The sequence below is a fragment of the Crocodylus siamensis genome, chromosome 4 (genome assembly GCF_052110815.1).
Source record: "Crocodylus siamensis isolate JL-2025a chromosome 4, ASM5211081v1, whole genome shotgun sequence".
In the NCBI taxonomy this organism is placed as follows: Eukaryota; Metazoa; Chordata; order Crocodylia; family Crocodylidae; genus Crocodylus; species Crocodylus siamensis.
Genome location: NC_143398.1, coordinates 116,789,425 through 116,802,626, shown reverse-complemented (window position 1 = coordinate 116,802,626; position 13,202 = coordinate 116,789,425). Strand labels below are relative to the sequence as shown.

Here is a 13,202-nt window from a genome sequence, read left to right as displayed (position 1 = left end):
CAAATCCTTCCTTGCTGAGCACAGCCCTAACAAATGGACTTTGAATAAGGATGTCCTGAAAGGACTGAGGATGGAAAGAATTCTACCCTTGAGCAGTAGCATAACTTGGGCAGGGCGAGCAGGGCACCAGTCCAGGCACTAAGAGGGAGTGCCAGAACCCACCTAGGAATCTTTACCATAACAGAGGCAACTCTGTACTGCCCCTACCTGGCCATAAGAGCAACCTACAGCCAGCAGTGATTTTGGGGGCCAAGGGGATGAGTGAAAAGGTTCTTCTCACCCTCTCCACTAAAATTCCCTGCAAATTCTCTTGCAGATTGCTTGAGCAAGTAAGATTTCCCTTCCCACTGCCCTCAGCCCAGCTCTGCAGTAGTCAGCATAATCACATGCATACCACTGCCCCGGGTGCTGAATGAGCTCGCTGTGCTTCTGCTCTTGAACCTTGGAACCCCACGGGTGTACAAGCTAAAAAAATGGCATCCACAGCTACCCACATGCTAGTGGAGGGGAGATCTATCCCATAGCCTCCCTTACACTTTCAATTAACACTTCTTTTCCTCTGAATTTGGTGTTCATCCATGTGTTCAAAAATGGAAATACCTCTAGTATCATGGTAAGTTTCTTTGCTGCTTGTAGAAAATGTCCAGGATTTAATGGGTGTAGTATATCTGCTAGTCAGCCCACAAGAGCCAGAAATAATATTACTAGAACCAAGCAGGTGTTATAACCTTTAACAGTTACTTTACCACTGATGCAGTTAAGGAGACAGTGGCTGCTATTTCATAGTAGGTTGTCCACTCTGAGGTCATTGTCGATGGGTTGAAGTAAAACATCTCTACAACATACTTCCTAAACACGCCAAGGTTGGGTCTGTTCCAGCTGAGAACCACAGCAGTGGGTCCCAAAGGGTAGAGCGTCAAATCCTTTATTCCAGTGGGTACTAGAAACCAAAAATTGGGTATATTAGTATTCTCATTAGCAGCTACAAATATTTTAGGCTCAGTGAGTGCATCTACATGAGATGCTACAGCACAGTTGCAATGAGCTACTGTGCCGTACCTCTTTGCTACAGTGCTGTAACGTCACTGGGCACAAATGGTGACGGCAATGCTACCTTGCAGTAGTAATGAGCTATGGCACAGTAGCACTTAAAAAACCCCATGTGGCAACAGTACTGCATAGTAATACTAGTTACTGTGCAGTCATTTAGTACGTGGTTAAGCAACAGTAATAACTGTGCAGTCCACTGCTCATGTAGACGCAGCCGATAACTATTATCATAACTCCTTTTAAGCAAGTTATAACTCATTTTGATTAATTTCTACAAATTATTATTCCTGTGCATATTTAAACCCATGCCAGATTCAAAAAGAGTCATTAGGACTGCATGCTACAGTAATGATTTACAGCACTAATCAGGTCCTAAGGCCAAATTTTCAGACAGGGTATATATCCATTTTTGGGTGCTGACCTGGAGAAGCATGAAAGGGAATGATTTTTCAGAGGGTGAATGTTCAGCATAAATAAATAAAAGAAGAAAAGATAAAAGCAGGTTTCTTTAGAGTGTCTCAAGGGAAGTATCCAAAACCTGATGCATCAAATACCACTGTACTTTTGCAAATGCAGAACTCAGTAAAGAATGCATTCTATTTGCAGAAATAGGAAAACCTGAAATAGAAATGGAAAGACCTGAAAGTTAAGACTGTTGTAATATTATTTCTGTTTTACAGGTAGTAAAATTGAAATAGACCACACCAGGGCAAATTCTGCGACTTCCACTCATACTGGAAGACACTTAACCCATGACATTAGCTGAAATACTAAAGTAAGTACTTAGTCAGTGGGCACATCCACATGATTCTTGAGATTAACACAAATTACTGTGCAATATGTGTCACCATCTACATGTTCAGATACTTACTGCACAGTAATTTGCCCTAAACGTGAGTAAATCTGCCAACTGTAAAAACAAGTAGCAAATTTACTCACAATCAGTTACTGTGCAGCACAGCACGTGTAGAAGGCAGACTGGGAGCAAACTTCTGCCCAGTCAGCTGGGCAGCAGGGGGCAGGAGATTTCTCCTTGTCCCTGGGAGCTGCCTGCTGCTGGAGTGGGCTCTGCCACAGGAGCCCAGGTAGGGACAATGTTCCCCTGCCCCAGCAGCAGGGAGCTCCCAGCCCCCACTCCCCAATCATAAAAGTGGAGCATGGCCTGAGAACAATCTAGCCCCTACTCTGCGATTGCAGAGCTGCAGCTGGGAACAAGTTCCCCACCCATGCTCCATTACTGCAATCACAGAGCCGGGGCTGAGAGCTCCCTGCACAGGGAGAGTTCCTTGCCCAGCCTGGAGCTGGCTGGGACCTGCCCCTGACCAGGAAAGTTCCCAGCCAGCCCTGGGCTGTGCAGGGAAGTCTGCACATGCAGCCTGAAGGTGACTGGGGACTGTTCTATTTCAGGCAGGCCCCAGCCAGCTCTGGGCTGCATGTGCAGATTTTCCCATGCAGCCCAGGAACTGTCCTGGTCAGGGGAAGGTCCCAGCCCCACAGATTTTTCCCAGCCCGAAGCCCTGATTGGTCAATCAAGGCATGGAGCTTGGAAACAGCTGCAGGGTAGGGATAGCTCCCAGCTCCCTGCCCTGATCCCGTGGTGGGGCAGCTAGCAGTGAGTCCCTAGCTGCACGGGGAATCCCTGCCCAGTTGGGGGCTCACTGATAGCTGCCCCACCAGTGGATAGGGGCAGGGGGCTTGGACCTGCCCCTCCCCTACAGCTCTTTCCAAGCCCCCTGTCCTTGATAGGAGAGCCAGGGCCAGGAGCGCCCTGTTGCCAGGGCAGGGGGACATTGTCCCTGCCTGAACTCCAATGACAGAGCCCACCCCAGCAGCAAGCAGCTCCTGGAGTCAGGGAACAATCTCCCAGCCCCTGCCAGGAGACACCTGTCTCCTGGCCCTGTGCTCAGGGGCACCCAGAGTGAGTCTAGAGCTCTCCCTGGCTGTTGCAGAGGGATAGTGCATGGCTGGAGGGGGCACGCACGATTTGTTGCCAGAAGCAGCAAATCTTCTCCTCTATCCTCACATGTACAGATGCCTTCCCAGGGTGGGTTTACCCACCCTGCAACATTTGCATGTGTAGATGCGCCCAGTATGAGGAAGGATGGCAGAATCTAACCTCAGGGTAGGAAATATTTTCCAGCTGCAGGTTGGAATGCCTCACCCTGGTCAAAGACTGGATCCGATGGTTCCACGGGCTGCATACTGCTGGCCCCATACTAACCCATACTGCTCAGGAGTGAAATCCAGGAATAAAACTCAGACTTACTTGTGTTCATTTAGAACATAAAATCATTCTACCTCTCATAAATCAACCCTTCCATGACCTTCTCAGGTTTCTCTCTGAATTGTTTATATTTTTTGGAAAATATCATGTAAAGGGTCAAAATGGGAAAAACTATGTTTTCAGATACAATTGCTTAGTCTTGCATCATTTGTCACCATAGCAGTTGTTCCAGCATTCATCATGTCAGTGATGAATTTTTTGCAGTTCAAATAACTTCAAATACATGAAAGCTGTCTTATAAAACTATTGCTCCATCCTACAATCATTCAGTTTTGCTGCAAAATCCAATGAGTTTTTGTAACTATGAATAGAAATTATTTTTATTGCCTTTGGTGAGAATTCCTCATGCGTAGACTCAAGCATAGGTGGGGGAAACAAAGAGACAGATTTTTTTGGTTCTATATACTTGTCAAGTGAAAATCACAAATTTGAAAGTTTAAGTGTTTTTGGCTGATTAAAAAAAAAGTGTGAAAGCTGAAATACATGCACAAATATGGGAAATCTGTGAAATGTATCCAAAGTGCCAACTATATTAAAGTATCACTGTTTTCCTAATTCCCCATCATTTTTTTTCTATTTAAAAATACCTTCTGTGTTAGTTTACAGACTATTTATTTGGATCCACACCATGTAATTGACAGTGTATAACTGATGGATGGTGTTAATGGGCAGTAATGGTGGGGAATCTGTGGAGGTTCAGCAGTTATTGGTTTCACATAGAGGATCAAAAGATAATTTGGTCTATTTTACCATTTTCTCTTGTTCTAGTGCTTCTTTCCTTCACAGACAGCAGTAACAATTTAAAGAATCTAACAGTCATAATTTCTAGTCTCTGATTTTCTCACAAGTCATTTAATTTTCTAAATGGAACAGATATGCAAGTCAGACTAAATATTTCCCTCATAGCTTAATTCTATGCATTGAATCTCTTTCTAGTTCCATTAGTTCCTATAACAAAATATAATGAAAGAGAGGGCAAAGTGCCAACAAGCCTTTAAATGTGATGTAAACTAAAAATTATTGAAGTGCCTCTTTACCTAGGACTTTCATTGGATCTTGAATTATAAGCACTTGGGGGAAAGTTCTTCCTCTAGGTCATTAAACAGTGCCCACATACCTCTTAAGTAAGACTTTTTAATCCATCAGTTTCAAAGTGCACAGAGATCATTGTCAAATACAAAAAAGAGACAGCATCTCCATTTTAGAGTTATGGAAGCCAAGGCAGAGACACATGATGTTGCCCACAGGACACTGGCAGATCCAGCAAGGCAACCCAGATCCTCTAGCCCCTGGGGTAATGTCCTCCTGGGCTACATCTCTCCTAGATGCATTTTTTTCTTAGAAACCCCAGGAATTTAAAGTTAAGTCCTGAACCCCTATCCAAATTAATAGCTTCAATAGAAAGTGGCTTAAAAATCCTCAGTTCCTGAAGTCGCTGGCTATTACAGATATTGAGCCCTTCTGAAATTAGGCATCAACCCATGGTCCCCAAATATGTCAGTCTTTGCGATAATTCTTTATGGACTGGAAACCTAACCTTAAAATAGGCAGCATCCCCTTTCACTGGAGGTACCGTTACAGCACTCTGATAATTCTTCTCAGCATTTGTAACAAATCTAAGGAATTATTTTTTCTCTCTGTCTAAGTTTCAGTTGTATTTTAAAAACCAACATTACAGTCCCGCCCAATAAATACACAGTGCTGCTCAGACCTTGAGATCTAACATATAACTGTTTGAAGAAAATATAAGTTTTAAACAATAGCTGAATAGGTTACCAATGGCAAATGTAACAGGATCAGAAGGCGGTCCAACCAAAGGTCCTTTTCGTAAGTAAACCACAACCTGATACTGGGCACCAGGAACAAGATTGTCAATGATGTTGCTGCTTGAATTCACCTGTTAGAAGGGGGGCACAGAAGACACAAAACATTTACCTGTGAGTAAACAGGAAAAAGGGATCTGAAATAAAACTTAACTATTTCAGACACAAAGTACAGGTTTTCCTCACTTCATGTGTTCCTGGAAAACAGCACATAACTCAAATTCACATAAAGGGAACCCACTTTACAATGTAACAAATAGAGATATGTTCCAAGATGTCAAATGTACTGACCCAGAGACCCGGTTCTACCACTTTTACAAGACAATTTTGGTACTCACCAACAGCAGACAGTACATGCAAGCACAGGGTGGGGGTGAATGTTATCATAATGGGAACGGCAACTACAGAGACACGTGTCACAGACAACAAGCAAGAAGCACACATCTACACTGGAGACCATATTTTGATGTGCATCACTCTCACAATGCATGACACAAAGCAAATGACTACAGGCTTCCACCACACAGATCACATAAGAAATAATTTACCTTGCATATAATGAATTTTTGGTATAAAAAGGGTCATTGCATAGAGTGAATTCACACATACAGAACCTGCATAAAGTGAGGGAGACCTGTACATAATTCTAAACCCCGTATCAGTGGCATCCTTCCCCATTTGTTCCAGCAGAAATGGAACCAGAGTGCTCAAATGCCAAGATCAGTCAAGCAGCAAAACCTCCCACCATGTTTACCAGTGATTCGAGAATATCATGCTACAGTATAAGGCTAGCCTTGGCAATAGAAACACATGGATTTTTCACATTACATGGTAGTGAGTGCAGAGCACCAACTGCATCCCTGTTAGAGCTCTAGTGAAATCAGTGCAGTTGCACCTTAACAGAATTTGTTACTGTGATTTGAATAAGTCTGGGATTAGTCTGTGGTCATCTTATTCATCGGCAGTTCTGTGACCTCCTCTCGAGTTAGGGTGTTCCCTCATCACCTGTAGGAATCAGAAAGGAATGCCCCCCTTCACCTCTTATACAGAGCACTGCACATACTGTCTAGATGGGTCTTATAAATTTCTTCCCCCAGTTTGAAACATTGGGTACTGAAGCGTCAGTATTAAAAGCCTCTGGTCTGAAATGTCAGGTATTGGTCAGCACCAGAGGCAGGATGGCTGACTAGATGCACTCAGTCTGATTCAGTATGACAAGAATGTAAGATTTAGGAGTTAACAATTAATAACTGTACCCAGCAGCCTTGGGAAAAGTATTTTTTCTGCATCTTTTCATGGAATTGTGGAATGCTGTTTTCCCCTGGAATAGACTTACTGCAATTTCTAACTATTTGTATCATCAACATGATATTGCTCAGAGCAGCTGTCAGCCCAAGCAATGGCTTATTTTAATGCATTTGGATACACTAGTGTAAGTGTAGATTTAGGAAGCAATGACAAGGGAAGGCAAAAACATGTAGGGAAATAAAGGACAGAAAGAAACCTGGCTAAGTTCTAGTTAGGCGTGGGAAAACTACATTGAAAAAAATGCATCTCATACACTTATTTAGCCGTTTCTTTCTATTTCTTAGCAAATTAAGTCTGAATAGACTTATTTTATCAGGTATGTAAATTATTCTAAGTGGATGAGCTTGGCTTACGCACTGTGGTATTTAAGAGTACTGAGATACCCTAAACTTTGTCTAAGTCTATTCCAACCATGCAGTTGGTCCAATAAAAGATAACACCCACAAAAATACGTGCCCTTAGTTTAAATTCATTTCTGCCTACAGACAGTTTGCAAACCATTTGCTTTCATGATATATTCATGTGTTTATGAACAATTAAAATGATTTAAAAAATCATATGATCACAGCAAATTCACAAATTTTTATTCAACAATTCTTCAGCTCTGTAAGAAGAGTACAGCCTGTATCTCTACAGTGGAGTATATCAAACAACAACATTTTGATTTTACAGCTTACATTTTCAATCCCTTACCACAGTACAGTAATGCTTTTCAAGCCTTTGGCTCTCCTTTTGCTTCTGGCAGGTCAATGACACCACAGAAACAATTGTGTTGTAAGTGCTGCTCTCTTGTGAAGTTTTCCAAGATGTAAAGGCAGTGGTGGAACTTAGCACTGTCACAGTGACATGACGGGGCTTTTCTGTCAGTTCTTCTATCCATTCTCCAGTGGGACCTAAAACATTCCCAGAGAAGCAAACAGAGATGAGGTGAGGCCATTTACTTGGCTTTATCCAATGCACAGAGCCGGCCTCTTGTGTGGGCGGTGTGGGTGAGCGCCCAGAGTGCTGTGGTCAGGGTGTCACATACACATACACATGCACACACACACGTGAGCAGCCTGTATTCACAGCAGTGCTCTCCCCCACCCCTCCTCAACCTGGCTGATCCCTGCCCCAGGCAGGAGAAGCATTGCCCAGGCCAGCTGGCCCCCCACCTCCAGCTGCTGCTCAGGAGGAGCTGAACCAAACAGTGTGGGCAGGGTAGCACCTCCTCCAGGCCATCTACTTTGTTCCTGTAACACCAGTGGAGCCTGCCCACCTGCCTGCCTGACACCATGATGCTCCTCCTCCCTGCCAGACTATGGTCCATGCCTCTGCCTGCCTCTCTGACTCAGTTTGCAGCAGCACTGCCACCGGTGGGGCGGGGGGCTTCAAAATACAAGTTCTCCCAGGGTGCCAGGTCCCCTAAGGCTGGCTCTGCCTATGCATTTCAATTGCCTGAAATTACATCTTTTAAAACTTCCTTCTTTTATAAGTGTATTTAGTGCTAGTAAAAAGTACTAGACTACTAGATGGCAGCAATGGTATCTCCTCACACTGCTCCACCAAAAAGAAACACCCTTTGACTACAAGGAATCCCCTGACAGCTTGATCTCCTTGTCCCTTGGTCTCTGCTGGTGAAATGGAAATGGATAAAATCAGCTATAAAGTTGTAACACATTTTCAAGCACTAACTTTATAGCTGGTTGGCTCTTTTTATAGCTGGATGGACATTTTGGGGCATGTGGCCAATCCAAATGTGCATATGGCCCTTATGTGCACGTGGCCAGTCTAAATGTATTGTGTGATCAACCGGGTAATTGTTTAATATACATATGTGTGGCAGGGGCCATATTTTGGGAGTCGGAGACAGTTTAGCAGCAAATTACCTCTTACGGCTCCATAAGCCATATTCAGCCCTTTGGTTGCAGTTTTCAGTATCATGGCTGCAAATGTTGAATGAGACCCAGAAATGCATTTTGAGCTGCACAGCTCGTTGACTTGAAAGATACAAGGGTGGGATTGAATTGAAGCAAGCTACTGAAGCATGTACAATATTTATCCATGACAGAAGGTGCTTTTGAAGGCACCCATCAGAGTAGAACTGCTATGTGTTACAGCAAGGGTACCAAAGATATGGTCTATGGGCCACATATGGTCCGCGGAGCCATATCATGTGGTCTGAATACACTACTGTATTCTGGTGTATGGAGTACTGCTGAGGACGTGCATCAGCAACAGAGGATATTAACCCCAGCTGTGGTTAATGCCACTACCACTCATCCCATTGCCAGAGTTGGGTCTGGATTTGGCCCAGGGGGCCAAAGAAGTTTCAGCCCTCTGCCGTACATCATGGAAGGAGAGTAGCCCAAAACAGAGAGAAGTCACTGAGTGAATCTGTACAGGGAGCATCTCTTCTTTTAGCTTGAACACTGGCTGTGCAGCAACTGCTAAACCCATGACCTATTCACAGTTTGGGGAAGCACTTCACTCCCCCTCCCATGCAAGCACATTTCACTAGACTGAGAAGAAGGGAGGGGTAATTTCATACCACTGGTGCATCTTGGGGACAGGGGAACAAGTGGAGAAAGCAGAATGGTAGTCCCCTCCACCACTGGGGAGCCTTTGCCAGAGCAAGCACACCTCTGCACCCAATATGTATGAAGGGAGGAGGGGATGGAGTGGACAGGACTTCCTGACAAAATACATTCAAAATGCTGTGAATCTTAAGCCTTTCAGGGAGTAAACAGGAGAATGAGAGAGGAGCCAATAAACGTATGTGCTGTAGTAAGGCTTTCAAAACAAAATGGAAACTACATGGTCTATCAGACTATTACATAGAATACCCACAATGGTCATAGGCTCATCTCCAATTCTTTCTATAAAACATGCAAGAGGCAAGGATTTCTTAGGGTGATATCTTTTACTGGACCAACTGCGTAACTGAAATAGTATTAGGCAAGCTTTTGAATGCAAGACATCCTTCATCAGGTCACTGTCTTTCATTCAAATGCTTGTCCAAGTCTACTCCAGCTCTGCAGTTGGTCCAATAAAAGATATTACCCTAAAAATACTTGCCTCTTCCATATTCCTCACTGGACCATCACAACTACTACATCACTCTAACACTACTATAAAAGACAAGAAGGATTAGGCTCAGATGAACTGGCTATTGAAGAACAGGTGAGGTTCTTCCAGTTATTTAACCAACCATGACCTCTTAACTAAAGCAAATTTGCAAGATCAAATCCCACCAAGTTACGTTTGCTTATACAGCTTTAGTGTATCTTCTTTTCTAACAAAGAAAAATTCCTGAAGAGCAAGCTCTATTAAGACTGTAGAAGATTTCAACAGTGTCTATTATTTTGATGAATTACTTTATTCAACATGTTATTAATCATACCCTCTATACCGTTAAAGACATATCATGTAGGACTCATCACTTAACATACTTACTGATGTAAAAACTAAGTGTTTTGGCTGACTGACTTGCTCGAATTTCACATGATCCAGAGGAGCTAAATGTTGTCACAGACACCTTATATTTTCCTGGTTCTTTTAGCTCAGCAACAAATTCATGAGTATCCTCGCCTACTGTCAGAAATTCTGTGGAGTTCTCTAAAACAAAAAAAAGAAGAAGAAAAACTGTGAATTAATTGAAATTTGAGAGTTCCTGGATACTGCTGAACTGATTTATATCAGACATACTAATGTTGTCTTTGCTATGGGACAAAAAGAACTAAAGTTATGCAAGCACTTTTCTTTGCCATCAGTCCAAAAGTAATTCATGACTGAGGTTGGTGTTCAGGTATAAAAGAATAATAAACCATAGTCAAAATGTCATTCAGTAGTTCTGAAGACAAAGTAGGGTTGCCATGACTGTGAAAGTGAAAAAGAGCAGAAAGACAAAGAAAAAGCTTTTTAAAAATTCTCTCTCCTCCAATCATTCTAGAAAAAAAAATCCCTGCTCAAAATTAAAAGCCTAAGAAATTAGTTCTCAGAAAGGGTTTAGTAAAAAATCATCTAGATATATGGATGAAAAGCTCTCTGGCATACATACCTTCCTGCTCCTTTATGAGTCCTTCCACACTCCTTCCAGCACAAATTTTCCCATCCCTCATCACCTCTTCCAATCTGGAGAATGGAGAAGTGGTCTCTGCAAACTATCTAGACATCTTCTTGACCCAGATGCCCTACATTTGGGTCATATTACTCAGGCCTGCATTTGAAAGTCCCATGTGAAATTACAACCTAGCCAGCATGGGCTTAGGTTAATACTGATTTCCCAGCAACAATGGTACTGCCAATACTTTATTATGATTCTCATGATATTTGGTGTTTTTTTCATATTGTCCTAAATCAGGGCTGTTTAACTAGGGGCCCGTGAGCCACCAATCCTTCCACTGCTTTGGCTGCAAGAGCAGCCAGGGTCTTCAGCCCCCGCCCCCGCCCCCCTCCAGCCAGGGAGCAGGGGGTGAGGTTGAGGTGCTCACATGTGCACTGCAGCAGGGCGGAGGTCACCCACATTTGTGCTGTGTGGTTCAGGGGCCCCATGGCTTGTACTGGTGCAGCCCATGAAGTGTGCACCCCACACTGGTACAGCCCCTAGAGCATGTGGTCCCCAGTCACTTTAAAGCTGCACAAGTCTGCCCTATATCATATTATTTTATGAGAACTTCAGTTTTCAGTCAGAAAGACTCTAGCTTTCATGGCTGCAGGGAAAAAAGCTTGAAATTGTGAACCATAAAGGCTCAATACTTAGAAAGCAAATAGAGTCCAAAAGTTAAGAAACTCATGGTCTTTTTAATAGCTGGAATTGGCAATTCTTCAGTAATGTAGCCTGAGAGCTTTTGCTCAGTACCCCACAATTTCATTCATAAGTAGGATTCCTGAAACTGAAGACAGCAAGAATCTATCAGAGACTTAAGTTAATCTCTCCTGCCAATTCAGGATACAGACCCTCAACTAAGAATATGAAGAATATATCAGAATTAGTTTGATGCTATGGTAATCCAAGTCATAGGCAGGAAAACCTATTCTTGTGGTATTTCCAATCTGATCAAAAATAAGTGCCATAAGGTATTGCTAGATGGAAGCATGTTCTTGTGTATTTGTCATCTCTGTTTGGCAGACACAAGGAATCTGAAGAAAAAACCAAAAATGCCTGAAGTCTGCAACCACTTAATTATTCTGAGGTGGAGAATAATCTGCAGCAGATATAGAAAAAATACAGCTATTTTATTTTACCTTCCCTTTCAACATTAATATGGAAACCATCAAATGCTGTGGGTGGTTTTGGTGGCAACCAGCTCAGCACCATTTGCACAGGGAGGAAGGAAGGAGATTCTGGCACAAGTTTCCCAGACATATTGGCTGCATTGGTGTTCTCATATTCACTGGGAACTGCATTGACAAATTCATCTTCATTTTCTGAAAATTCAGCTTCGTTAGGCCACCAGTATGGTTGGGATGCAGTTTCATATTCGGTGCTGTTATCATGGTAATCTGGCCAAGAAGCATTTGTTGTGGGAATTTCAGGTGGATCCGTAGAAAAATGGATAAGTTTTTTTTCCCCTATTGTATCTTGTGGTGCCAGAAATGACTCCTCTGGGAAATTCCCACTGTGTTCCTCCCAATTATTTTTGTTCAGAGGTATGATCCGGACAGAAATATTTCGAGGCGGGTATGGAACTAGGAGAGAATTAAAGAAAAAGTAGGTTTAAAATGCATTAAAATAAGTAGGTTTTATATACTTTGTATGATTTTCCAGTGGTTATTAAACTCACATGGGAAAGAGCATGGGTAGTTTGCAGTAGAGATAAAATATATGTAGATACTTTCCAGTTCTTTGTTCTTATTACATACACATTAAACTAGAGAAATTTCACAGGGGGTCAAAACAACTATCAACTGAAAGAAGAATTGGGCCTATGGAGTACACAGCACAGAGAATACACTATGACATAATGTAGCTGTAGAGATACTGTAATTTAATTTACACTTCTGGGGCATATCCTATTCCATCTATTAGGTGCCGATTTTTTATTGTACTCTATTCAGTTCAAGTCTCTCAAAAACCGTTTATGTAAAGGCTGGGTGGATCTTCTTTCTCCTTGCAGCTTTATTTGACTTGGTCTTGTAGCTATGAGAGCAGCACCCTTCAGAAGTTGACACGTGAATGGCTTTTCATGGATTTGAACAGGGTGAAATAGAATAGCATACAGCTAGGTAGATTAGGAACACTCTTATGGCAACACATGAGTAAAGACACTGAAATGCTTATTTGCAAAGCTGAGTCCTTTATTTCTTTCATTCTTCCTTTTAGATCCTCCGGTGTATGGAATATTATGCCTGTAGAATTGTTCAGGAGTTGAGAAACAGGGAAAAATATGTTTTGATATATGGTTTAACCACTTATGGCTTAAAGTTATATCATTCTGCTTATTCAAGTGCTTTTCATCATTTAACAGTCAACTTTGCACAATCATCTAGAATGAAACTAAGCCTTACTATCACATAAAAGCTTTACCTTAAGGTTTCAGAAGATACAATGCACTGGATTCCAACTCCAGCATTTTGTATAATACTAGTCATGAAAAGCATGTTAGAATACATGTGAGAAGGAGGTGAGGGAGAAACCACATTCTAATGCATTTATTCTTGCAGATTAATTTTTCATGCCTATGTTAGGATCACAGTGATAGAATCTCAGCTGCTGTACTTGGCATTGTGCCGTAAGTCAATGGAAAGCTGCCAAT

The 13,202-nt window shown here is 42.4% G+C and overlaps 1 protein-coding gene across 4 annotated transcripts in view; it reads right to left on the bottom strand.

Moving 5' to 3' along the window:
• Positions 1-13,202, bottom strand: part of PTPRO (protein tyrosine phosphatase receptor type O) — a 263,577-nt gene that overhangs the window by 78,760 nt on the left and 171,615 nt on the right. For all 4 annotated transcript variants that reach the window (XR_016441869.1, XM_090043530.1, XM_090043531.1 and 1 more), the window contains 5 exons: positions 11,692-12,135; positions 9,901-10,062; positions 7,159-7,358; positions 5,111-5,231; positions 747-940 (listed from right to left, as the gene is read on the bottom strand). Coding sequence is in view for 3 of the 4 variants with exons in the window: in XM_090043530.1 (XP_089899656.1) it covers positions 747-940; positions 5,111-5,231; positions 7,159-7,358; positions 9,901-10,062; positions 11,692-12,135 (1,121 nt within the window). In the remaining variant the exon portion in view is untranslated. The remainder of the gene's footprint in view (positions 1-746; positions 941-5,110; positions 5,232-7,158; positions 7,359-9,900; positions 10,063-11,691; positions 12,136-13,202) is intronic.